Source organism: Actinia tenebrosa, unplaced genomic scaffold, assembly GCF_029948245.1.
Source record: "Actinia tenebrosa isolate PJP-AT-01 unplaced genomic scaffold, QUT_ActTen_1.0 PGA_scaffold7__59_contigs__length_16204524, whole genome shotgun sequence".
NCBI classification, from domain to species: Eukaryota; Metazoa; Cnidaria; class Anthozoa; order Actiniaria; family Actiniidae; genus Actinia; species Actinia tenebrosa.
In genome coordinates this window covers 12486918-12514745 of record NW_028292584.1, presented here as the reverse complement: position 1 = coordinate 12514745, position 27828 = coordinate 12486918, and the positions used below count along the sequence as shown (strand labels likewise).

Below are 27828 nucleotides of genomic sequence, written 5' to 3'. Positions count from 1 at the left end.
ATCAGTTGATGGGTATCATCGTGGATCCACTTCAACTTGTGGAGATGGGAACTCTGTTGTATTACAATGTAGTATGATCCAGTCACCTGCTTGCATGGAAAGTTGGTGTGTCGTTTGATCGTAATCGTGGCACAGCTTAAAAGATCAAAAACTATTAATTCAGTCTATTTAATTACTTAAGACAAAAATTTTCCCAAAACTGTCCTCTCGTTGAGTGGTGGTGGTGGTGGTGGTGGTGGTGGTTGGGTGGGTGGAGTGGGGGGGGGGGGGGTGGGGGGGGGGTGTAGGGCCTGGGGGGGGGAGCTTGTGAGATTATTTGTAGAATTTTTAATTGGTTCTTGCAAGTATTGGGGAAGTAAAATGATACAATAAAAGATCAGTCCTAATCAAACACATCTTAGTGATACATGTTTATTCATAGATAGGCTTGGACTATAGTATTTAATGAAATTTACCGTATACGAATACTTGAGAACACCGTCTGTCTTCTATTTTCCAAACTAATTTCCAGGCCACTTGACAGCAGTAGGTTATACTATTTCCAATCCTATTACTGTTCACAATAAGGGTAACGTTATTTTTGCCAAGTATTAAATACTTTGTTAGGTATCTGTAATATGTATTTTCTCCCACATGTCTTGAAGCTATAGAAGTGTATAACTTAAATTCTACAAAATAACCAATGTTAGAGGACAGAAATGTTTCGTTGTCGTCCATCTCGTAATGCCAGCGCAGGAAAATAGGACGTCCTTGTTCTACGCTGGTGTGTTTATCTGGTACAGCAAGCCATGAAATCCCAACTGGAAAAGAATATAAGATTGGTTATCATCATGAGGGAGGGGACGTCTCTAGACAAATGGCTGGAACAGTATTATTTCCATTCGTGACGTCACATTCCAGCTCTCTGATTTTCAACAATGGTGGCGAGTTTGAAGACGGATAGATGACGGCTAAAATATATTCTTATTGCGGACGGTTTTTTGTCTGATTTAACAATCAACACGCAAATTTTAGTTAATGTAGAATATGCTTTGCAAGTTATTCTACGGATACCTTGGAGAAAGAGTATGGTTTTAGGAACTGGAGTTTGAAAAGATAGCAGGAGCTGACATTGCATTAGGGCTACGGAGCTGAGAGACCCCCCATTTTTTACTTCATCTTTTTGGACAAGAATACGTTAGGTTATGTTTATGCCGAGTTTAAAAAAAATCCGGATTGCAGCTCTATTTCCCCGCGAACGTCCTTAATATTAATTGGGGAAAACTGGTGAAGTTTAGGAACTAACGTACCTGCAGGATCTAAAGCACAAAGGACCATCATAAATGGAACAGCATGAAGAATGAAGACAGAACACAATGATCGACGCTCTTGAAGAAAGGACATATTTACCAACTATATTAATGTAATAATAAGGAAGAAGAAGAAGAAGATGATAAAAATGATAATACGGCGCTTGATGTTTGGTCCGTTAATAGTAAATTACAACCACAGGTATCCCAAGAAATAATGCTTTTAAATAGAGAATGATGCATGATCGCGCGGGGATATGGAAATTGGAAGTTCAATTCTAGACTGTTCACCCTCGTAGGGTTGTTGGTTCATATTCCTCACCGTTTTTCTTTCTGACTGATAGCAAAAATCTGGACAAATACGAGTAGAGTTCTTGAGGGGAAATCTCTTCAAACGGTCGAGTCTCCTCAGTTGTGAGAAATAACTGAATAAGCGACAGGTCATTCTTTGTCTTTTTTTGGTGTTTGCATTTTCCTCCTCCTCGATAAAATCGTCTTGTAAATCAAATGTGACAAACCTTTCAGCCAATGTTTTGAACTTAATTTTCGATAATTTTAACAAAATTATCGATCCAGTGAGCAATCTTTGCAACCACATACGAGACAAAGCTGCCGATGTTTGTGATTTTCCCGCGTCTGTGAGAGCAATGACGTCGCAGAATACTGAAAACTGATTGGTTATAATTTTACATGTGTAAATTATCGTATTTTTACATGTGTTGAAATACGAAATTTCTCAGTTGTTAAATCTTTGTAAACAACTATAGTTTATATAATAAATCTTTTTCTGAGTACGTAGGGTCTTGATATCAAAAAGGGTTTTCGGCTGAATTCCATAGTAAAACGATAAACTTACCTGACCATTGGCAAAATTCAAATTTAATTCAATTCGAGGTCTAATCCCAAGAAAATCTCGATTTTTTTCGTGTCTTTTTGCTTTTCCAACATCATCCAAAATATCCGTGATTAAACTGCACTGAAGGCGATTCTCCTTAAGCAGCTAAATACTAGTGATATTAAAATCGTTTTCATCAAGTAATTTGACTATTTGCGAAACGGTTTCGATGTCTCTTCCAGAAACACAGGGAGGGGCACCCGAAAGTAATAAATACCGACTGTAACCAAGAGAAAATGAACCTAGTGACCGTCACATACAAAAATTCAAAAATTCAATGCCAACGAACTAGGTAGAGTGCAAAATCAAGCTTTCTTTATGAGCCTGTATGAACAAAAACCTAACATGCAGGGAATACGCTATCAAACAAAAAATACTTAATGAAAATACTTTTTCTTTTGCTTCTTGAACGGAAAAAATATCCCTTGGATAGTGATATTAAAGATAGCTGGTGAACTTTATTTTCTAAAACTGATAACAATATAGCAATAACAATAACAAAAAAATTGATCCTGATTTTCCTGGCTTACAGGGGTTCCCCAAATAACCTGTACTACTAATCGCGGGACTTACTTTCCCTCTTCATTTTCAGTTTTGAAACGAATGTTTCAGAGCTTATTATTGGCGAAAGCGAAAAGATCGAAAGTGAAATTCATGTAACACAGGGAGTTACCGATGTGAAAACAAAAACTAAGCAGTTCTGGCCGAGGTTATTTGTTATTTTATATTCATAATCTCTTTTTTATTCTTTTATAATTATAGCAATATTCTTGTCACTTCACCTCCATAAAGTATATTTTTTATTTTTTTGTTCTTGCCGAGGTTGAGATGTCATCAGCTCAAGACATTTTTGTGAGGAGAAACATAAAATGACAATACTAGTGGACAGTTCAACAGGGAAGCTCAACATTCCATGCTCTTTGTCAATTGCCGAGTAAATTCACAATAGGGTATTCCGATTTACAGACTTTGGTACTAATAGTACCAAGATCTAATTTGCATATGTGCACTGATGTATGATCAGTCATAGCATGTGCGATAAGATGTGACCGATGCTTGGGGTGATTTACAACAACTACATTTTTGATAATTTTTACGAGAGATATTATACTCTTAATTTATTCGAAACAAATGCATTTTTTACAATAACTTACAAATTTCTCGCGCGCTGATTGGTTATTTTTTATCATCAATAAGAGGACAGACAGATAAAGCTGAAGTCAACGAGCGCGCGCTCTTTCCGTTGGTTGTTTTGATCGCTAAAAATGAGAAGTTTTTATCGTTTTTGTCATTGTAAAAAACAAATTGACATCAGATTTTTATGTGTCTGTCCTCTTATTGACAATAAATTTCGCCATCACATTGTCAAAGTAGTATGCGGATCCACTCGGCTAAGCCTCGTGAATACACACTACTTTGACAATGTGATGACGCAATTTATTGTCAATAAGAGGACGGACACATAAAAATCTGATGTCAATTTGTTAAAAAGACTAATATAAGATTAGTGAAATTGTTATTTATTGGACTCGTTATGTAAAAAGGAATCGTTCTTTACCGTCTTGATCGTTCAGAAAAAAGAATGCATAAATTAAATTAACATAGTATTGCGAGAAATGCTAGAAAAGGTTGAGGAGCCATAACCTGAATGTCAAGTACTGGTCACGCATGAAATACGCATTAATTTAAAAAGGTAAAGGTAAAAGGATGAATTTATTGATGGGTTGCAAGCATTCCCAAGAGAGTCAAAAGACAAAAACATGATGGCCATTGTGGTGCCGTTAACAATGGATGCTAATGAGAAATCTAGCTTTTGTTAAATGGCACCAACATGGCCGCGATAACGTAACGTGCAATAGATGAATATAGCTCAGTGGAGGACTTTACGGGCTGCATATTTATTCAGTAATCAGTAATGCATGTCCTTAAACGAAACAAACCGTTTGGCTCAGTTGGTTGACTTTCGTGCGGGAGGTCGTGGTTCGAGTCCCGGCCGGACAAACACTCAGGGTCTTAAAATAACTGAGGAGAAAGTGCTGCCTTTGTAAGTACATCTGCAAATGGTTAGACTTTCAAGTGGCTCGGATGACCACTTTAAATGGCGGTCCGGTCTCTCCACACTTTCTAACCAACATCGGAGGGACGTAAAAGAACCACTGAGGACGTAAAGAAACCCTGGCAGTGACCACCCTCAGTGCCTACACCTCATACTAACCATCTCTCATTCATAAATCATTACAAAGTGCCTTTGAAAAGAGCGCTATATAAATATCATAATCATCATGTTTCTACGTTATAGACTATCCTGCATAAACAATGTTTCTTATGACAAAACACGTTGTGTTAAATAAAATGTACTTATTTTATTAACAATGTTTACATAATTAAAAGCAGTGACTCAAGAATTGGATAAAGATGTGCCAAGTTGATAATAATAATTTTATTCTAGCCCATTGCATAAATATATCATATTTAAATATATCAATTATCAAATGTCAATATGTTTAGTATCAAAACAGCCATTGGGCCATCCTAGGGTCAAAATCGTAGCCCAATTTCTGGGACCGAAACCGCCATTTCAAATTCACAGTGCAGGTATTCCAGCAGTTAAAAAAACAAGCATTGTTTTTTTAATAAACTACATTATTTATCTCACTGAACACTTGATGTGTACCTTTTGGAGTTTTTATCCGCCTCCACAAACATACGGCAACAACGACGACGACTAATCCCCCAACGAGAATGCATGCGCAAATCACAGCGATTATCTCTGGTTTTAAAGCCGTTGGAGTAGTTTCATCTAAACCTGGAAACAGATAAAGCTAACTCTGTATTGAGAAAGAAATTAGGTATTTAACAAAACAGACATGTTTCCTGTGCCAAGTTGTATTCACCAAGTATTCTATAATAACAGTATTTATATTTCCTTCGTATCAAACAGTCATGAGTTGATAATGAGGGAATTCAGCTGAAGTCCCCTTTTTAAAGTGCTTATAAGCCTTTGCACAATATTTTCAGAATTGATTATTTAGATAGTGGATAGTTGATTGTGAACATATTTCGTCATTTGAATGTCGGGTCTTCGAGATACGAAGGTTTATAATTCCAATAGGTTGATGACTATGACGTAACATAAGGGATCATTTAATACACAACACTGCACTCGTTCTGGATTACAGTATTTTAAAAGCATCACCCTTTTACTCGTGACTCACGTAAAGGTTCTTACAAATTTGTTTTCAAAAAATGTCCAGAGTTCAATATATAAAGTTGCCATAAAACAACTCAAATCCCTTATGTTACGTCATAGTCATTAACATATTGGAAATATAATCCTTCGTATCTCAAAGACCCGACGTTCAACTGACGAATTATTTTCACAATCAACTATCCACTATTTAAAGAATCAATTCTGAAAATATTGTGTAAAGGCTCATAAGCACTTTAAGCATTGGAGCGAAAAACTTTAAGTTGCCGAAATATAGAAAAAAATATAGAATTTCGGAAAGGGGAAGAGCGGTACCTTTTTGTTTTTCTCCATTCTAGATCTCTTATAACGTATTTCTTTAAGGACATAAAAGCTCAAATGCAAGTTACATTTTTATTCGCCTCCCTTAGCTTGCGCATCTTCGAGCTGCAAGCCGAAATATTGGCTTATTAAAGATGGAACATTTGGTATCAGAAAAGGTCTTTGCTTCTTTAATCAACCTGTACAATTACGATCAAAAGCCATCGAGTCTTTAGAAGTCAAATGAATGTGATATACATACCTTTGTCAGCTGTACTGCAGTTGTGCTTAGTCATCACTGAATAAAATTGAACCAAAGAAATGGCGTTCGTGTAAACGAAGATATAAAAAATTTCAGTATAATTGAATAATTTAATTAATTGTATAATTAATTGTGTATTTAAACTTGAATATAGAGCTTCTCGCGCTGTGATTGGTCAAGCGACCAGTGATTCTGAGATGATATCCACTACTCGAGCGGTGATTATAAGGTTTTCCAAAAGTTTACCAGAGCGGAAGAAATACCATATTTTTTTTCAAATCCTCGATTTCGTCTTCCTCTGATATTCAAGCCTAAAATTGTACTAAAACATTCATTCACCTCAGGTTCAGCGATTATGGTAATTATATGACAGCTCGGTAAATATTCAATAATCACATTTGTTAAATATATTGGGGGAAAAATTATAAAAACGAGAAAGAAAAAGAAAGAAAGATAAAGATGAGATCAGATGGCCGGGTTAGGATGAAAGGATCCATCAACGTGTGTGTGGATGACTGAATGGGCGTAATAAATAGTAACAAAGACTCGGTAAAGTTCTAAAACCTAAATTTTGCCTACCACAGCACACATCATATTAGTCCAGGGATGAGTTAGATACACAAATGCTACTAGCTGTATCTTTTAAAAGGATCCTTACCATTTACATGTATTTCTGGGCTGGTTATGTTCCCCATTTCATTTCTTGCATGACAGAAAAACCTCATCGTTTTTGTAACACACTTTACATACGGGACTTTGTAATACTTTCCAGTGCCTACGATTTTTCCAGTATCCCCGCTAGTCCAAGTAATGTTTGGAGTTGGGACTCCTGTGGTGTTGCATTGCAAAGTTATGCCATTGACCGTCATATTGTACTTAGTGTGTATCGTGGTTTTGAACCTTGGAAGAGCTGGTTCGGAAAAAAGCAATTTTTCATATTAATGGTCTTGCGTTTTATTTGCTTATCGTTTTTAAAAAGTATTCTAACGTTTTTAGAACGGTTATAGGGCAAATATTTTTTTCATTGGTGATTTTCCTGTAGATGAGTAAAAGCCAAAGTCGACCTAGACCCAGTCCCAGAATAAGCCAAAGTTGATGCTGCAAACATCGAGAAATGGAATAAACCTGTAGACCTAGAAAGATCATTTACCTATATTTTCACCCTTTTTTCAGTGTCTGGACCGAGTTAATGTAGTAACATCTCAGCACAAAGTTACTTACCATACACTGGAAAAACAACTTTCTTGATTGGTCCTTGTCCATATTTATTGCATGGAATACAACTGACAGATATTTGGTCTCTTCTGTTTTTTCCTAGAGTTGCTACTTTGAAAGTCTTTACTCCATTACTTGAATTATACTCTTTACCATCAATTGTCATAATGAAATACCTTGAAGGAGGCGAAGCATCAGCACTGCAATTTATTGAGATACTAATGCTATTGTCTCTTTTTGTCTGTTTTACCGATAGTATTGTATTTTCTGGCTCGTATTCTGAAAGTAAAGGTAAAATAATTCATTATAATTTTATTAAAAATTTATTTATCATTATAATTTTTTAAAACTTTTTTTAAAGGCAAAATAATAATGATAATAATAAAAGCTTTATTTCAGGTCAGGTTTTCGAACTTGCTAACGGTACCATGTAACCCAGTACTAGCAGCAGTAAGGCGGACTCGCGAATCGCCGGCATTGCCAAAAATCACAAATCGAAAAACACCAGGGGGGGGGGTGGGTTTTTTGGAGCAGTGACGAGGCCCTACAGGGGGTCTTGCGCGATCGGGTGGCAGCGCGAAAAGTCCCTTACTGCTGCTCTGTTGGGTACTGCAAACGGAGGTTAAAATATTTGTCGGATATACGATGCATGAATGTAAGAAGTTCACCAATGACTTCTGTGTGATTTGTCTAAGACCTAAAGTTATCGTACCTAAGCCAGAACCCTTTTGGTGTTGTGGTAAAAAAATGCAAATAGAAGACGACACGTCAGCACAGTGTTACGAGTGTGGTAAGAATATTCGTAATGCCGTACCAAATGCTACCAGAGAGCAGTATTACGCCAATGGAGGTCGTAAGAAAACGCCATATAAGAGAATAAGATACTTCCGAGACTGGATGAGTCATATCCAAGGTTTACATCCGATATATTTAGACGATGAAGTAAGGCAGAAAATCATAGACCACTTAGAAGAGCCAACCCCACAAAGTCTACGAAAGACATTGAAAAAATTAAAGCTAGGGAAATATTACAAAGCTATTCCCTATCTTTTGTCTGAAATTACCGGTAGGCGTATTCCTCATGTCCCAGATATGCAAAGGGCCGAGTGGTTATTCTGTCGGCTGGATAAGGATATTCCTTATTACCCCGACGTAATTTACGAAATATTTTACAAAATAGACCCCAACCACCCCCTATTAGAATGGATTCCGAGAAGATGAAATGTGCAGTCTAAATCCCCCTACGTTCTTTTCAAAGCAGATGTCTACTGAGCGAGTTTTCTTTGTAGATCTTCCTTTGCCTTCTGGTAGATCTGTTTGCGAGATTCCTCGGAAAGATCTTTCACGATGGTTTTTTTATTACCCGACTTTAGCTCCCCGTATTTCTTTTCCTCCGCGAGGATCAAAGAGAACTCCGTGTCGTCTATGCGGCGGTCCTGCAGAGCCTTGGAGACTAAGTCGGCGATGGTGTTAGCCTTTGCTCTTGCCAGGGCTATATGAGTGTCGTGCTTGGATATCTTACCGGACAATTGCTTTATAATGCCTGTCGTAACAGCGGAAACAATGCCGCAGACGGCTCCAACGCTGGCTAAAGGAATGCCGACTACCATTCCCGGACCCGTTAAAGAAGTAGCAACGCCGGTGCCGGTAAGCGCCACAGACATGGAGCCGGAAGTTATCGCGATTTTATGTAGTATGCTTCGGGCTCTGGCGTACTTTTTCCTGACCTCTTCGTAGTGTTTCGCTTGCCCTTCCAAGTAAGCCAGTATTAAGTTCGCTTTATTCAGACGAAAGTTTTCCGCGTTTAATTCGTTAGGTCCCTCCTTGGGAACATCTGGGTACAACTGAGGTGCTGAAGGTATAACATCCATTATATACTAATGTACGACGCTTTTGGGAATAACATAGAGGAGCAGCCATATCACGACAACCGGGATTATGCCAACTGGAGAGCATTTAGGAAGATGTTTCCGCATGCAGACCCTAGTAAGTTTGAAAGAAGACCCGATGGGATTTACTATGAAGGCTCCAGGATGTACAGCAATGCGGACTTGGAGCAAGTAGGTGATCAGGTGCAGCGATTGACGATTGTACGCCCCGTTCATAAAGAAAGGCCACCAAAACCCGAGCATAAAGCACCTAATTTTCCTAGAAACTTATTGTTAACCACGGAAGATTACCCATTTTACGATGCTGAAGGTGGTGTAAACAACTTCGAAAAGCTGGTAACGCACCTGAAGATTTCAGTGGGTAAACAATCATTTAACGTAATACTAAGAAATATCTATAAGAATACGATGTTGAAGCATACGTCGGGTAAAGAGGCCAGGGAATGGTTAGCAGGGCCCAATATGCGGTATTGGCCGCAGCAGTTAGACTTTGCTATTTGGGCTGCCACTAAAGGCTGTGGTGTTGCCGCGGACATGTTTCACATTCCAATTATGCAGTTTCACGTTGCCTTTACGGTAAGGAGGTTGTTGAAGGAGCTTAACGCACCCCTACCAGGAGATGGAGCATTTAATCCAATGAATAACCGATATGACGCCGCAGCCCTGGAAAGGTTAATTAATGAGTTCAAACCACAGCAAAAAGACTTTCGTTATAAGGAGGGTAAGACGCATGGGCTGGGTATAGTTTACGTTTGGGGTGCCAATGGTGAGAAGCCGGCTGACTACGGACATCAGGAATACCCAAGTAATGAGTTAGAGTTCAGTGATATGGGTGGTAATAAGGGTAATAATTCATTAATTACTAGAATTCAAACGAACTACCCCGGCACTTGGGATCCATTTGTGTTAATGAAAGGAAAAGGTTTAAGGAACCTAGCCAGGATTAACCGTAGCATTGAAGCATTCGTGTACTGCATCCTGGGAGCGCAGGTAAATACCCGCAACCCCATTGTTGGATCCCAAGGCGCTTCACAGGAAACGCAACAAGAATTCCTAACCCTGTTTGAGTCCGCAATAATAGAAAATGACATATCTAAATCGGTGCAGAGATATCAATTAGCGGTGCAGCAGTCTAAAGTGCGGCTGGATTACGCTTTGTCGCCTGGTTGTTGGTTAATGCCAAGTAATTTGGTCATCAACGCCAATTCCGTCGTGGGTTATAACAACAAACTTCAGCGAGCTACTAAGGATATGAAGTTTGGGGTGAATGACGTGAACTCTGACATGACCAAGGGCATTACTCACTTCGTAGAGAAACCAAAAAAAGAGGTAGAAAAACCATTAAAAAAGGCGTACGTGCCACCAAAGAAACCAGTAAAGAAGGTTATGCCGCCTGAGGAATATGACCATAACTTACTAAAAGCCGGGCTAGCAGCTGCAGGCGTTGGTCTGAGTTATTATATATGGCGATGAACAACCCCTACGTAGCTGGAGTAGATTGTGTTTATACGACTTACACAGGCGAGAAAAAATACACCCAGGCGTCTTGGGTTGATGTCACGGGCATGTCCGTGAATTTGAACTACTCAGGGAAGAAGTTAATCCTTTGTAGTATTTGCCTTGGATCAGCAAGTCACGCCAACATTGGTTTTAGATTTTGTGATGACAACGGCGTACTGCAGCCTATGAGAAATAAGACAAACAACAGGGAGCCTGCGCATTTCTCCGTAGAGCCCAACCCCAGCAGTGCCGAAAATCTTTCCGTTTGGACTTTCCACATGGTCGCCGATTGCCATGGGAAGGTAAAGCTGCAGATAAGAGTAGACGATACGGGAAAGGTTACGATAAATAGCATACATGACCAAAGAGATCGACCTTATAATCACGCTACCATTAGCACTCTTACGGTGATTAGTCTTTAAATATATGAACCCACACGCGAAGGAAGATTGGTTTCTTCATTATTTGGAGGAAAAGGAATACTTACAACAGCAATGGGATGACACCGGGCTGTGGGTGAAGGTTGGGGGCCTGGGATTAATCGTGTGTACTATTACCATTAACACGGGGTATTCGTGCAATGGTGGGTTTAGGATCGTCGATGAGAATGACCACCCATTACTGCCTTACAGAAAAAAAGATAACAATAGGAACCCGACCCATTTTTCGTCGGAGCCCCCACCGCAAAGCTCAGAGGACATAACGTCGATAACTTTTCATATGATAGTTAATTGTCAATACGCGAAGCTTCAGGTTCTTCCCAATGACGTTGCCTACCTTCGAATAAATGGCCTTGGTCCTAGTTCCCCTAATGCTGCCTGGTGCCATAAACCCATTTCTACTATGACTGCCCTACCCCTGGTGCCAAATTATCAAGGCGGTGCGAATACTATCTTTACTTATCCCCAGTCGAGGACGCCTCGGGCGGCTGACGACGATAAGCCACCAGTAATACACAAGGATAAGATTAACCCTTCATCTTCTTCAGGAGTACCACTCCAATAGCGACGACCAAGATCCAAATATTATTCCCCACGAACTTTAACAACTCGCCGCCGGTTCTTAATATCAGACTCAAAACGCTACCAAGCAGCCCCGGAACGCTAGCTGCGAATGTCTTTCCCAGGGCTATAAGACCCGCGCCTAATTTTTTACCCATCGCCTGTATTCCTTTTCCCACTTTGTTTCCCATTTTTTCCATTTCTTTTTTCTCTTCTTTTCCCATTTTTTCTCCCATTTCCTTTGTTCCTTTGTCCATTTTTTCTCCCATTTCTTTCGTTTCTTTTCCTATTTTTTTCCCATTTCTACCATGTCTTTTCCGAGCGCTTTTGCGCCCGAAGCCACGCCGTTAATTGCATTCATGATTCCAGCAATAGCACCCGCAAGCGCAACTGCGAACGCCAGCGGCACGCCATATTTCAAAAGGGCTCTTTTTATCTTTTCCTTGGTGGTAAGCCCCAGCTCCTTTTCCTTACCTTCTATTTGCGTTTGTAATTCCGCCAGTCTTTCCTGAAGGGTTTCTACTTCCTTTTGGGCTGCCTCCCTTTCTTCTTCAGGGCGAGTTTGATCTTCGATTATTACTCGCTGTCGATCTATTTCGTACTCCAAGTCTTCGACGGCCTGTCGAAGTTGCCGTATTTGTTCCTCCGCCACTGCCTTGTCCACCATCAATTGCCTTTCTCTGTCAACAGACTCCATTAATTCTTGTCCTAAGCGCTGTAGTTCCGTGTCTTTTCCCGCCGCTTCATTCAAAGCAGCCCTTAGCTGATTCCTTGCGTCGCTTTTTTCGTCCAACGCCTTAGAAAGTCTATTCCTAAAGTCTACGATTTCGTCGGCATGGCTCTTAGTAGTTAGTTTATTTTGTTTAATGAATTCGTCTTCCAATTCTCTTATACGTTCCTGCAATGCTTGGTTTTCCTCTTGGACGGCTTCGAAGCGACTGACGATACCGTCTTCTTTCTTGGTTACGTAGTCGAGTTGTCGCGTAAGGTCATCGATGGTTATGTTATTTTCCTGTATTTCCTTCTTAAGTGCTTCCTTTTCAGCAGTCTCGTCGCTCTCCAATTGGCTAAGTCTTTCTTGACGCTCCTCTTGCAGTCTGATTGCGGATTTGAGGGCATCTTCGCTACCCGGCAGTGAAAGGCGACTAACAAAGGCCTCCCTGGCAACTTCTGTATCCCTTTGAGTCGAAGTGCTTAGCATCGTCAAGTTGGGCGCTCCCAGCGCATTTGTGACTCCTTTTGGAAGCTGGTTATTAAGCAGGCTGGAATTCTTCCTTTGATACAGGTTGTGCCATTTTTCCCTACCCGATTCTCTAACTTGAGCCTGCCCTTTGTCTCCTATTTGGATGTCTAAGAGAGCCAGGTTTAGGCTTGGGTATCGCTCCCTTAGGTCCTCGATGATGTTCGCTATTAAGTCCGACCGCACGCCAAGGGATTCCATTTGTAAGTATTCTGGAATGGGCGTGTGGGGGTTCTTAGACTTGAATTTATCTCTCAAGGAACGCATAGCATCGCGGGCCCTGACGCCATACTTTCTCAGCAATTTATCAAAAAGGCCTCGGGGGTCTACATTGTCATTAGGAAGTAAAGACTCATATTCTTCGTCATTAATATCAACTTGACCTTCTTCGGTAAGGGGATCAAAATCCGTTCCTTCTACTTCCATTATATATGATAAGCTCAAAGTTAAATCCCAACGTATTACCTAAGCAGGTTGGCGGACTGAAAGCAGAACGCACCTTTCATCGGGTCACATTCACGCCCAGCAGCGCAAAGCCTGGAGAAACGCTGTATGTGGGCGTTCCCCGCCTAACGGATAACCTAGTATTGGTTCCTGGCACCCTGGCGTTAAGGTTTGACCTAGCAATACAACCAAGCACCAAGGACAAGCGCTATACCGTCAATAACGTGGGTAGGAACCTCGTCTCTAAGATGAGAATCAAGTTTGCCGGGGAATCCCTCTTGGATTTGAATAGGTACGATCTGTACACCACGTACAAAGATTTATGGTTGACGGCCTTTGACCGTGAGCAGAAGATAGAGCAGGGAATCGGAAGCGTTATCCTTCGTAAGCTTCGCAGCGACACTAACCCGGCGCCTACGGACTCCGGCGATGCGACCGCAGTAGCAGACGCAACAAGGGTAGTAACTGCGTACGGTACCAAATACGTTATCCCTTTGGACTTTGAAGTAATTACGAAGCATGGCGTGTATTACCCCAGGCAATTGGCAGAGTTGCAGTTTGAAGTAACCTTGGCGGACACTACGAACGTCATTGGAGGCATGGACAGCGCAATTAGCGGGACTGTTGATCCTTATTCTATCACTAATCTAGAATTACAGTACGAAACCGTGTACAGCGAAGAGCTGGCCCGTAGCGCCGGCATGGAATACAGCTCCGGGAAGGCATTCTTATACGACCACGTAGTGATGTATAAGACGTTCAGTTTCCTGGATAAGACGGATGAGGTTATCAACCAAAGCATTAACCTCCCCCGAAGAAGTCTCACGGGGTTAATGCTGGTGTTTGCCAAACCCTACGAAGCCGGTAAGCGCGACTCCGAAGCCTTTCACAACCCCAACATTACTAACGTCGGCGTGAATATCAACGGCGTTCCAAACAAGGTCTACTCCCAGGGAATAAAGCCCGCAGACGTCTACAGAGAGGCAAAGCGCAAGTTTGGCGACCAAATTAACCCTGAGGAATTCTTTAAGGACAAATATGCGTTATGAATTGATATGCGCACCATTAACGACGAAGACCTACATGGCCAGGGTCTGCGGTTGGTAAATACGCAGGATGGCATCACTTTGGAGATCAAGCGCACCAAGAACACCAGTGCCGGCGACAGCGACAAGATAAACTGCTACGTCTTCGTCGTCTCAGACGCGCAACTGAGCGTGGAAATGAACCAACTTAAAAGTGTTGCATATTAGGGTTAAAATATTTCTTAGATATACAATGCTGCAAATATTTGAAAACAACGGTACGAAACTGCAATGCATAGTGCAAGGCGACAAACTGTACTTTAAAGCGAAGTCCGTGGCTGATGCCTTGGGTTACGTAAATTCCAGAAAAGCGGCGTCTGATCACGTCTCAGAGGAAAACAAGGTAACTTTGAGGTCTATAAAGGGTGTCAATCTGACTGACACCCTTAATGCGCAACCACATTCCGTTTACATCACTGAAATGGGTCTTTATGAGTTAATATTCGGATCTGAAAAGTCCGTAGCTAAGGAGTTCAGGAAATGGGTGTTAGGTGACGTTCTTCCTACGCTAAGAAAAACGGGTAAATATGCAATAGACAAGCGCTTCGACGGTCCAAACAAGTTGGTATTCAAAATAGAAAATGAATTTGACCTACATAAAAAGGTAGTGGACTACATCCGCAAGTTTTACCCCCAAATGCTCATAGCCCCTGGTCTAGGTGAACTGCAGGATTCGGACGGTAAACGCATAAAGTGCTGGCAGAAAGGATATCAACGCGGTCAACCCGACTTAATGATCTTGAATGCGCACACACATTACTGTGGATTCTGCATAGAGCTAAAGACCCCGAAAGGCAATGGCAGGTTATCTGAGGATCAGCAACTGCTCTTACAGAGGTATGAAGAAAACGGCTATAAGGTGCTCGTAAGCAGCGACTACGATGTCATTTGCAGGGAGATCACTACGTATGCTGAACACCTACGAATTCCCTGCAGGTGGTGTTGTAAGGGCTTTAAAACCTCGGAGACTTTGGCAACACACTTAAAGATATTTCATAGAATATATGGACAAGGATAAATTTAACGAGTTAAAGTTTATACAAACGCACTGGAGGGATTTGCAGGTGGGGGAGATTTACGAGATAAAGAATTATGTGGTCTTTGAAGACTTGGACCGCCTGCGTTTGGTCTTAAAGAATAAAAAAAGAACATACACCCTTTGGGCGCCCGATAGGATAAGGTACGCCATCGAAGGGCAGGACGTTACCCATGTTATGAGCCATGGTAAAAAGGATGGCAGGTGGGTATTTGACGTGGTTAATTGGGAGCCTGAGAGTCCTCTGCATTCGTAATGTCTGCTAAAGTCCGCTGCTCCGCGGAGCACCAATGGGATCCTTCAAGAAATACCTTGCCGCAATGAAGGCAGGTGTATTTTTTACGCGGTGCAGGAGTGGGCGTAATGCAATCAGCTGGTAGTTCGCACGTAATACAGTCCATATATTGAAAGGGCGATTAGGAATCCTCCCAGAAATGCCACAAAGTAGGCTAGCATATACCTTTAAAAGGGGTCCTTATTTTTATTTATTATTCTTAATAATGATAAATGAGAATGGGGTTTGCGCAAACCCCATTCTAAAAGGGTCTCAGAATGTTGAGTATAAGGTTGTTATATTGTTAAGGACGTTTATTTGTCGAGGCAGTTGAAGATATGTTCCTCTTCTCTGATGCAACCACAACGATCGCACTCTTGCCTCCAATACTCCCTTTTAGTCCACGGAACGCCTTCTGCGCGTTCGAAAGAGGGGTAAGTACGGACTATCTTCTTACGGTAATCTATGCGATTCCTTAAGTAATCCTCTTTATGCGGGCAGCGACTCATCATATCCGCACATTGGTAGCAATCCACGCCTTCTAGGTCGTAGCTCCCAAAGAGAAATCGATAGTTGACTTCATGTGTTTTCCGATGCGTTTGTAAACGTTGACGACTGCTTAGTATCTTATTACAGAAACTACACTGTCTGCTTTGTTCACAGACGCCCCTTTTCAGGTGCTCGGAGGTGTTAGGAAATTCCTTATTACAGCCCTTGCAAAGCCCACAAATGCGTTTGTCTTGATGTTGTCGCATCTTTTGAACGGTGCTGAATTCTTTACCACAATCCTTACAAACTTTACTAATTGGTTTCTTTGTGCAAACGCCACGACGAACGTGGTATTGTAGTCTTTGCTTGGTGCTGAACACCTTTTTACACATTGAACAGTTCATTTATACTTAAGTGTACCTTAACCACAATATAACGTATTTTTAACTTTATTGTTAACATTCTTAGGTGTCTTTTAAAACAGGTCTACGGGAGCATACAGCTGAGTTTAAAAGATGTCTTAGAATGTTAAGTATAAGGTTGTTATATTGTTAAGGATATGGATGTTACTTTTAAAAGACACCTAAGAATGTTAAGTATAAGGTTGTTATATTGTTAAGGATGTATCGTATGTTTCTTAAAAGACACCTAAGAATGTTAAGTATGAGGTTGTTAAATTGTTAAGTATGTCTGCACGTGCTGCTTTAAAAGACACTTCAGAATGTTAAAGATAAGGTTATCATATTGTTAAAGACTATTATCTCTTCTTTTTTTTTTAAGAAAAGAAATATCCTTATCCTTAGGTATATTTTCTTAAAAGAAGAAATAATAGTCCTTAACGATTTAACGACCTTATACTCGACATTCTGAAGTGTCTTTTAGAAGTAACATGCAAGACATCCTTAACAACCTTATAGTTAACATTCTAAGGTGTCTTTTAAATGACTCATACGTATATCTTTAACAATTTAACAACCATACACTTAACATTCTAAGACATCTTTTAAAGCAGCATGCATATGTCTTTAACAACCTTATAGTTAACATTCTAAGGTGTCTTTTAAATGACTCATACGTATATCTTTAACAATTTAACAACCATACACTTAACATTCTAAGACATCTTTTAAAGCAGCATGCATATGTCTTTAACAACCTTATAGTTAACATTCTAAGGTGTCTTTTAAATGACTCATACGTATATCTTTAACAATTTAACAACCATACACTTAACATTCTAAGACATCTTTTAAAGCAGCATGCATATGTCTTTAACAATATAACAACCTTATCTTTAACATTCTAAGACATCTTTTTTTCTTAGAAGTAACATCCTTAACAATTTAACAACCTTATACTTAACATTCTTAGGTGTCTTTCAAACAGCTCTCAGCGGATATCGCATAAAGTCCTGCACGCTTTCTTTTACCCAACCGGCCATCGTCAACAAGGCACCAAACCTTTCCGCGCGCTTCAGACCGCACATTTCATCATACAATTCCTGCACGCGCTCCCGCAGCCGATCGATCTCCTCCCTTTGCATTTCTATGGTGTCTCTTTTATCTTTTGCGTCGGCGGCAATCCTTCTTACTGCTTCCACTGGGTCCATCGTATATATAATGGATCCGAACCATATTCCCTGCAATGCCCTGATAGTAGGACCCACCGGCTGCGGAAAGACCCAATTCGTAGTGGAGCAGCTATTAGGACCCTTTAGATACCGTTTCGACTACGTCGTGCTATTATGCCCCACCTACGTGAATAACCGCACCTGGACGGGCATAGGAGTGAACGATGACGACTTCTTTGTGGATATCTTAGACCCTAACGAGTTATCCAGCCATTTGAAGTTCTGGCACAAGCAATTCCCTAAAGATACGCAGACACTCCTCATATTGGATGACATTGCCTGCGGGGACGACGTAAAAAGACGCACTTCGGAGTTGGTGAAGCTTGCCTTCAGCGGTAGGCATGACAATATCAGCGTTTGGTTGCTTTCCCAGCAGCTTACCAGCGTCTCTAAGCCCTTCAGGGAAAACATAGGTTCACTTGTCGTATCTTATACTCCGAGCCGGAGTGACCTGGAAACCATCTTAAGCGACTATGGGGGTGAGATATCCAAGGAACAGTTACACGAATACATGCGGCATTTAAAAACGCACCAACATTCCAAGATGATCTTCTCTTTGAGGTTTCCCTACACGGTTGGAATCTATGATTCCTAATGTATATGGATATTGAGCAGCTCTTAGATGAAGTCCCCGCGCAGTTAGATGAAAGTAACCTCAAGGAACAACTTAACATCCTTGTGTCTTCTGGGAAGTGTAAAGAAATGATAGGCAAGGAACTTACCCATGAGCAGGTTAATAAGTTGTCAGAAGAGGAAGTCAAAAAGTTCCATAAGAGGTACGAGGCCGCCCTTGCAAGTAAGACCACGGACGCCGTAGCAGACTCCGCTATTCGACTTGCGACTAAATTGCTTGGACTTGCGCTGCCCATAGACGACGTGGAGCAACTACGGAAGGACATAAGCGAGGACTATGTTATCGCCCAAGAACTTAAGATAACCTGCGGGTGGTTGTCTTTGAAGTGCGGTAAGTTAATGGCAGTCGCCTCTGTGGCTTTGCACGTAGCTCAGCATGTCGACTTGAAGGAACTTGCGGGCACCTTTGGTGCCTCCTGGAAGGACTTCAAGAAGGACAGAGAAGTCGAAAAGGTCTTCCAGGCAGCACTTGCTGAGGTATCTGATCAATTCGCCTCAAGTACTTAGTCAAGTCGTCCTTAAGTCATTCTCAAGTACTTAGTCAAGTCGTCCTTAAGTCATTGTCAAGTCGTCGTCAAGTTACTTATCAAGTCCTTCAAGTCCTTAGATATAAATGAGTGAACCAGAGTCGAAGGTAGAGCAGCCCGAGCAAAAGATTACCAAGGCTAAATCTCCAGGCAGAGTCGCTGCCGGAAAGAAGCTCGCGGAGATGAACAGGAAGAACAAAGCAAAGAAAGAGGAAAAGGTGGAGGAAAAAGAAGAGGGATCCTTTTGGAATCCCGGCTACGTCATTGGCGCGATAGGAATTGCTATAGCAGCAGGCAGCCTTTACTTACAATGGCGGGCTACGAAGCCAAAAGTAAAGTGGGAGGCCGCAACATATCACGCACCTGTGGAGGTTAGAAAAAGTAAGATCCCTGAAATGGAGTAACCTTCTCGCTTTGTAATATAATGTCAACCAAATTAATTGACGCCGTCCAAGAAGCTGCTATCACAACCTCCATCATCGCCGGTATTGGTTGGGTAGGTAAGAAAGTCCTAAAGGAGGACCTTACTGAGGACCCAAGTAAAAATCTGAGTAACTTTGCTAAGATGACCGCTGCCGTATGCGGGGCTATCATGCTAAGAAATTACCTACAGAAGGAAAAGTACCTGCCTAACATATAATGGTTAGCTTAGTCGCAGGTGGAGTCATTGCAGCTTTAGCATTCACTGGAGCTAATTATGGTGGTAGATATCTGGATAAATTAGTTAGCGGTGATAGAAACGCAGAATCTAACGCCGAAAGGAAGAGGCACGACTTAGCGCTGGAGAAATATCAAAGGGACGTGGCGGCTTGGAATGAAAAAAGACAAGCTTACAGGGATTGGTTGGACAAGAACTACCAAGACAAGATGCAGGCAGACAAGAACTTCGAAAATACAGACTACGCCTTTAAGCTCTATGCGCAAGCGCACCCCGACTTTAGAATGAGAAAGCCTCAGTTTAAGGATTACTATCAGCCTTCTAAGAAACAAAAAGACAATGAATTGGTCTTTGTAGGAGTCGCAGGGCTGGCGGGAGGCGTGGCTTTGGCGTATCTAATATAATGATCGTCTTTTTGGAAAGCGACAAGAATAACTTTACCACTTATTTGAATCCCCCCATTAAAGCCCATAAGGTTAGGCTGGTTAGTTGCTCTTTGTACAATTCTTGGTATAATTTAGTCAATGCCTTGGTCACTGAGCATAAAGGCGGCGGCAATTATCAAGGCGTATTGCTGCCCGATGGACATTACACACCAATCACCCTTGCTAAGGAATTAGCAAAACACGGTTATACTCTCACCACAGGATTGCCGCACGAAATGACCCTCAAACATAATATGTCAAATTATTCAATGACTTTTGGAAAGTCTGACCCATTGGGATCTTTATTATGTGCCTCAGGCAAGACGATTACCAACACAGCCATACCTGTGAAATGGAAAGTCGCATCCTCTTACGAAGTCTATTGCGATTTAGTCCATAGTTACAACAATGGAGAAAAGTCTTCTCTTATGTCCAAATTCCTACCTAAGGGTAATCCATTTGACCTGGTAGAATACACTCCCATTTCTTTAAGCTATGACTTGTCTAATTTGGTAGAAAGCATAAACATCACCATTAAAGTGGACGGAAAGACGGTGGATTTTAACGGACGCAAGATCAATCTCGTCCTGGAATTCATATAATGGGCCGCGTAGAGGATAAACTCAAGAGGATTTACTATGGGCCTGAAGGCTATTGGAAAGGAGCGTCGGCTATTAAGAAACTCGCGACCGCGGCCAGGGTATCAGAAGAAACGGCTAAGAACTGGCTAAGAAAACAAACCCTCTGGCAGGTTTATCTTCCCGTGCCGAAGTACATTCCCAGGCCCAGCTTCACCGTAAATGCCCCCAATGAAGTTCATCAGGCGGATTTGCTTTTCTTACCGCACGATAAGGTGAGAAAAAAGACCTATAGGTACGCTTTGACCGTAGTTGATATCGCAAGCAGATACAAGGACGCCGAACCCATAACCAGCAAGGATTCTGGGGAAGTCGCAGAAGCCCTAGGTAGGATTTATAAGCGCGTTTTGAAATGGCCCAAGCTGCTGCAAGTGGATGCGGGGACAGAGTTCATGGGCGCGGTTACCAAAACCCTGAAAGACCACGACACTAAAATTAGGAGAGCCGAAGCTGAGTACCACAGGGGTCAGAGCATCGTCGAAAGATTCAATAAGACCCTGGCCGAGCGTCTCTTTGGGTACCAGTATTGGAAAGAGCTGGAAGATCCCTCCAAACGCAATAGGGAATGGACTCAGAGGCTCCCCCAGGTCGTCGCGGCTTTGAACAACGAGGCGGCCAGGGCTACGGGAATAAAACCCAAGGATGCTATAAAAAAGAAACACGTGGAACACAAGTCCTACGTCAGAAGTTCGAGGGCGGTCGGACTGAAGGAAAAAAAGCTCCCCCGCGACATAGTGGTCAGATACCTCTATCAGCCGGGGGAACTCGAAGGCGGCAGTAAGAGAGCCACGGATCCTAACTGGTCTTTGGAAACGTATGAGATTTCGAAGTCCGTCACCAAGGAAGGGCAACCCGTGTTGTATTACCTAAATGGCCCAAGTCGTGGATTTGTCATGGAAGAGCTGCTCATAGTCCCTAAAGACTCAGAGTAGCGCAGCTCCACGCGCCCGATTACACTCTAGGCATGTCAGTCTTACGTTGCCCCTGCAATGGCCGCGTTTATTATTTATGCGATCCACGGAGAACCGCTGATCGTCATTTGGGTCAAACCTCCATAGTAGAGGTATGTTACACTTGGCACACCTTGCCCCTTTCTTATAGACGTCGTCCACGCATAGGTCGAACTTTATCCCCGCATAGCGGGGATCTTTGCTCTTTTCTTCGTCGTGCCGCTTGTAGCGAAGGAGTTTCTTAGCAATGTTCTCTTTGGCTACGTCCTCTGGGGTGCGGTCGTAACGCAATTGCGGACCCCAGGCTCTTTTCAGCTGTTTTGCGTACTCCACACGGCTTGCAGCGGTGTAAATAAGGTTGCTCCAACACAGCCGCTGGTCTATGATCCATAAGGTTTCTCTTATGGTAAGCCCTTGCGCGCTGTGGACTGTCATGCAATAGCCCAAGCGCCAGTCTGGATGGGAGGTTATTTTTTCCACCTTTTCTATGGGTACCCAGGCTTTATCATGCGTTACCGCATTTTGCAGTTGGATGTCGGTACCAGGTACCCAGACGTCTCTTTTTTGCATGCGGGTATCGTGGGGTTTATAACAAACAGGCACCAAATGACCAGGAAAGCGCTCCTGGTGTATTTCGAACAGGTCCTTCTGTATGCGGGCCTGTGCTGCGCGCTTGCTGCTTAGCACCAAATCCTTTGGATGCCATGCGTAAAGGAAGTCCTCGTATTTCTTCGCTCGTATGTGCTTACGTAGTATCTTGTTTTGTTCCGCGTCGCTAAGGCCCCTTAATTCCGCCTTTAATTTACGTACTTGGTCTTTGCTGCGGTAGTCGGTGTTGATTTCTTCACAGTGGTGTACCATTCCTTTTAACCATTCGTGGGGCATTTCTCCGGCTATTGGAGGAGGTTGGCATGGATCCCCAGCAAATATCACCTGGCATTTCCCTTTTAGGAAGTCTACGAACTCCTGCAGTATTTCCAAGGGAACGGTGCAAATCTCATCCCAAAGTATCACCGGGGGTATGTCGTGGATGGCTTCTGGTACCCACTTTTGACCATTCCAGCGAAAGAAGCTGTGGTAGGTCTGCGCGTCGTAACCCATCTCCGTTAATTCTCTTTCCAGACGGTGCGTTGGCGTTAACACCTTTATCTTTGGAAAGAGTTCCAAGACCCTGGTAGTTTTACCACTGCCTCCCGTTCCGTAAAGGTAAGAGAAGCGTTGGTAGGAAATGGGGTCCGTAACTAACGGTAATGGCTCTTCTGTGGGGGTAATGGCGCCTTTTGTGTGTCCACCATGATATTCCACACGTTCTCTCCAGGCTTTTATCTCTTCGTCTTTAACGCGCCATTGACCACTTTCCGCTAACTCGTCTTCGGTGTAGAACTCCTGCATCTTTTCTAACACTTCGGGCTTTACGTACAAGGAATCCGTGGCTACACGTGGTATGTCCTCTTTGTCGAACCGTAGCAGCATCGCAAGGAGGTTAATGTGCGCATATGCTAACATACTGGCGCGTAAATGGTAATATTGCGGTCTGTGATCTTGGTAGTAACACAGTGCATTCCACTTATGTTCTTTTTGACCTTCTACGAAGTAGTTCCACTTTTCCACAGATACCATCGATCCATCATCATGTGCGCGCTTTACGAGGAAGCTTAACTCTCCTTCGTCCGTTATTAAGCGTCGCTGCATATGTTTTTCGCCTTCTTTTGCGCCCTGAGTGAACTTTCCTATGACGACCCGCGCGGTGGGGTTATGCTCAGGTAACCATTTTGTGAAGGAGGAGTGACACAATATGGCTTCGTGGGCGGTGTACGTCATAAGTTTATGCTCTTCAAAGAACTTTAACAACGGCACGGGAATCCATTCCTTCTCCTGTAAATGTTTACCATACCACGCGTAAATTATGGGGTGTAAGCCCTTTGCTAACTTCCATGAGGTTAATCTTACAAACCCCGTAGCTGGGGCGTCATAGCTGCCGTCTAAGGACACACGAAAGAACTGTGAATCTGGATGTCCGTAGCGGTCATAATACTCCTTACAATCCCCCAATCCTTTAAAACTTGCGGGGTAACAGTGTTTCATGTCTAAGGAGACGTATTCGTTTTCGTCATACTCCATGTTCCACAGACCTCCATGACCGTGTTCTACGCAGGCTTTAGCTATGTCGGCGAATTCCTTAGGCGTGGACTTCCATCCGTTCCTCTTCTTTGCGGCTAAGAAGTCCAAACTACGAGAGCTAAGGACCTCGTCTGAGAAGTCTTCCCCTAAGGTTTCACAGGCACTTTGAATGCGTTGGTGTTCAATTTCGGGGCGGTAAAGAGTACCATCCTGCGTCATAAACCGACGTCCTTTCGAATCCATCAACCAAACGGAGTTTTCGTGGACTAATTCTACCAACGGAGAAGCTTTATAGACCTTAGTTTCCTTCTTTTTGGGGAACCTAAGTTCTCGCCAAGCGTGTCCATTGTGTTGGTAGATGATTATGGGGGCACCTCTACCTCCGTATTTGTGCGTACCTGGGTAAATGAACCCGTCAGTGATATCTTTTACGTGTATGCGGCGTTCTAAGGCAGTCTCTAACTTCTTGATGTTGTCTATGGTGGCTCCGACCTTACGTGTGTCTTTTTCCCATTTCCTGATGGCTTCTCTTCTCTTTAAAGTTAACTTACTACCACGGGTGGAGTCCTCAAAGAACTCTCTTACTAACTTCGCAACACAGTTACCTGGATGTCGCATTGGTTTGAGCTTCTTAACGTCGGGCTTCTTAATCTCGTACGCACCGTAAATGACCACAGTAACTGGGTAAGCGACCTCGTAAAACATCATGTCAATGCCTACTAACGTTCCCGGGCGCGTATTTTCACTTAAGACAAACAGGTTTTGCTTACCTGACGCCCGAATAGGATTACGGCCCTTTTCGATTATCCACTCGCCGTCTAAATACTTTATAAACGTCAACTCCAAACGGTAGTTACCTTCGGGCATCATGTCGATAATTCTTTCTGCTCTTTCTTCGTTCATCGTCTCATCTGTATCTCCCTCCATAAATGTTGTGAAGGCAAAGTCGGCGTCCAGGCGATCCAACACCTGAGTTCTTAGCTTACGCACAGTTTTGTTTCGTATGCTCTTGATGACGTCCATCTATATCTAAGGAATATTTTAACCTCCGTTTGCAGTACCCAACAGAGCAGCAGTAAGGGACTTTTCGCGCTGCCACCCGATCGCGCAAGACCCCCTGTAGGGCCTCGTCACTGCTCCAAAAAACCCACCCCCCCCCCCCTGGTGTTTTTCGATTTGTGATTTTTGGCAATGCCGGCGATTCGCGAGTCCGCCTTACTGCTGCTGTACTACCTACCACATGGACAGGTCATCGGCTTCTAAACCGGCTCCCCCACTGGTTATCCAGTGAGGAGGGTGGCTTGACACCCAGCAGGATTAAATAAGACCTGTCAAAGGGTGGAGGCGTCCATCAAGTAAGCGTCTTCTCGGATAAGGACTTAAAACCGGAGGTCCCGTCTGCTTGCACTTAACCCCCGATAAAGTAGTGGACGTAAAAGATCCTGTTGTATTTTTCGTAAGAGTAGGGGATTTTTACCCGATACGACAGTCTGACCTTTTTCGTGGTTATCGTCATATGTGTGTGTATTTTTGTATCATTTATTTTATTTTATTATTATTTTTCCTGTGGTATGGGTTGTGTAGCGGCAGCCACAGGTGCCAAGCAAAGCTCACAGCCTACCACAGTTTGTGGTTTTTCTTTTTGTTTAAAGCGTCTAGAGCAGATTTGGATACATACATACATAGTTTATTCAAATCGCAAATAAATTATTGACAAATAGTAAAATACAAGTAAGAGCAGAGGCTAGCAAAAAGCGATACAAATAAGACAACAAAGCACAATAATAGGCGACTTGAAAGGAAGTTATGAGGTTATCCCTATGTGAAAACTCCCAAGAAAAACAACAAAACATGACAAAAATGCATTATAAAGAAAGACCCTAAGCAGCGTAATTAGCGAAAAATGCTCTATAAATGAAGTATAAGTATATGAATATGTACTAAATAAAGGAGAGACAAGCTCTCCGCCACCCTGAGCCCCACCCCCGCACGGGCATCCACCAGACAGATTATGAAGTCTGTCCGCCTGATGAGCGCACGCGCGAGAAACCCAGAGCAACAGAGAACCCGTCTCCTCCTTAATCTAGACTCTACTAAAAAATATACTAATCGATGTGTACTGCAATATGTAAACATTAAACACCTAAGTGAGACTTCAATTTCTGCTTAAATGATCTAAACCCATCGGTTTCAACAATGTCTTTAGGTAGATCGTTCCACATATTAACAACTCTGACGAAAAAGGAGTATTTGTAGCAGTTAACTCTGGCTGCTTTAACATAAAGTTTGTAGGAATGATTAGCTCTAGTAGATGTAACTTTCGTAAATTCAAAAAAGTCACGAAAATTTAGAATACCTAAACCGAAAACTATTTCGTAACATTCAACTAGAGTTAGGTAGTCCCTGCGGGTCGAGAGAGTAGGCCACTTCAATATTTTACATCTTTCTTCGTATGTCATTTCCCCTCTAGTTTGTCGAAGTGCTAGTCTGGAAGCTCTTCTTTGTACTTTTTCCAATGCAGTTATATCCTTCACCAGGTGTGGACACCAAACGGGTGACGCATATTCAAGGATTGGTCTTACAAGCGCGGTATATAGCATCGAAAAGACTGTGGTATTGGCGGTGCCAACAGTTCGTAAAATAGTCCCTAGGACTTTGTTAGCTTTATTTACGGTGATGCCAATGTGTTCACTTCAGGATAGATTATTGGAGATAGTAACACCAAGATCTTTGAAACTATTAACGTCCTTTAAAGTCTTCCCTAAGATGTACTTCGGTTTGGACTTGTCGCGCAAATGGGTTATACGCATAGATTCACATTTATCATTATTAAAGCGTAACTGCCATGTGCATGCCCATTCTCTAAGATGGTCTAGATCGTGTTGAAGAGCTAGTGTGTCTAGAACAGGGTCAATAAGCTGCCTGTAAATCTTGGTGTCGTCCGCGTACAGTTTCACATTAGAGGAAATGCGATCTGTGATATCGTTAATGTATAGCAAGAAGAGGATGGGACCTACGATTGTACCCTGAGGTGTTCCAGATAGCACTGGAAGCCAGTTTGAACAAGTTCCTCTTATAACCACACGTTGGTGTCGATTAGTGAGAAAATTTCTGAACCATAGAAGTAAGCTCCCACATATTCCGTACATGTTTAGTTTTAAGAGCAAGCGCTCGTGTGGCACGCTGTCAAAGGCTTTCGCCAGGTCGAGGAAGATTACGTCTGTAGGGATAGAAGAATTTCTTGACTTCGCCCAATCATTAACAGTAGATAGCAGTTGAGTTACAGTAGATCTTCCTTGAAGGTAACCAAACTGGTTGTCGTTTAATACGTTTAATTCACGCCAGAATTCAATAACATTGTTTTTGATAATTTTTTCACCAATTTTACATACAATAGATGTGAGTGAGATTGGGCGGTAATTTTCCCTAAGGTGTTTAGAACCTTTCTTGTGGATTGGCGTAACGTCCGCTATTTTCCAGTCGTTAGGTAGAGTACCAAATGTAAATGATTTGTTTAACAGTACTGTTATGGAAGGTGCCAGCATCAATGCGAACTCTTTCAGTATACGCGATGGAATGTAATCTGGCCCTGGGGATTTGTTAGGCTTCAGGCTCAGAAGATGTTTCTTGACTTCATTAGTAGAACAATAGATGTTTTCCAGTTTTTTGTCAACAATGCGGTTTAGTGACGGAAAAGTATCGTGGTTTTCCACAGTAAACACTGAAGAAAAGTACTCATTCATGCTACTAGCGATATCGTAGTCATCAGTTAAGATAGTGTCGTCGATTTTCAGCGATAGGAGATCGTTTGTTCCATTACGTTTAGATTTTACAAAGTTCCAGAAAGGCTTGGGGTTGTCTTCCTTTAAATCTTGTGCTAGATCGTTAATATACGCCCATCGAGCAAAGTTGCATTTCCGTTTGACTGTGTTGTTTAAACTACGGTACTTTACCCACAAATTCTCATCATTACGTCTTTTTGCTCTTTTGTAGAGTGACTTCTTCTTTTTACATAGTGTTATAAGTTCTTTTGATATCCATGGCGCATGGAGTTTCTTTTTAGGTTTCCGTTTCGGAATACACTCGTCTACAGCTGTGAACAGTAGATCTTTCCAGCAG

General features: G+C 42.3%; 2 protein-coding genes across 7 annotated transcripts; both read right to left on the bottom strand.

Annotated features, from left to right (window-relative positions):
- Positions 1-422: 422 nt before the first annotated feature.
- On the bottom strand, positions 423-2455 carry LOC148905663 (uncharacterized). Of its 3 annotated transcripts, none has more exons than XM_089040450.1 (4): positions 2146-2455; positions 1612-1784; positions 1290-1367; positions 423-800 (listed from the first exon to the last, which is right to left on the bottom strand). In XM_089040450.1, the coding sequence occupies exons 1-4, from the start codon at positions 2151-2153 to the stop codon at positions 442-444; spliced, it is 618 nt and encodes a 205-aa protein (XP_088896576.1). In that variant the 5' UTR covers positions 2154-2455; the 3' UTR covers positions 423-441. The 3 variants fall into 3 exon arrangements, 2 of the variants coding, with proteins under 2 accessions (XP_088896576.1, XP_088896575.1); XM_089040449.1 differs by having other exon boundaries at positions 1290-1392; positions 1612-1925; positions 2146-2452; XR_016121770.1 differs by lacking the exon at positions 1612-1784 and having other exon boundaries at positions 2146-2445.
- A 1956-nt stretch (positions 2456-4411) lies between these two features.
- On the bottom strand, positions 4412-13250 carry LOC148905662 (uncharacterized). 4 transcript variants are annotated; one of them, XM_089039589.1, is made up of 5 exons: positions 12034-13250; positions 7176-7448; positions 6613-6864; positions 5955-5990; positions 4418-4990 (listed from the first exon to the last, which is right to left on the bottom strand). In XM_089039589.1, exons 1-5 carry the CDS (start codon positions 13223-13225, stop codon positions 4815-4817), a joined length of 1929 nt encoding a protein of 642 aa, XP_088895715.1. In that variant the 5' UTR covers positions 13226-13250; the 3' UTR covers positions 4418-4814. The 4 variants fall into 4 exon arrangements, with proteins under 4 accessions (XP_088895716.1, XP_088895718.1, XP_088895715.1 ...); XM_089039591.1 differs by having other exon boundaries at positions 6613-6783; XM_089039590.1 differs by lacking the exon at positions 5955-5990 and having other exon boundaries at positions 4412-4990.
- Positions 13251-27828: the final 14578 nt, after the last annotated feature.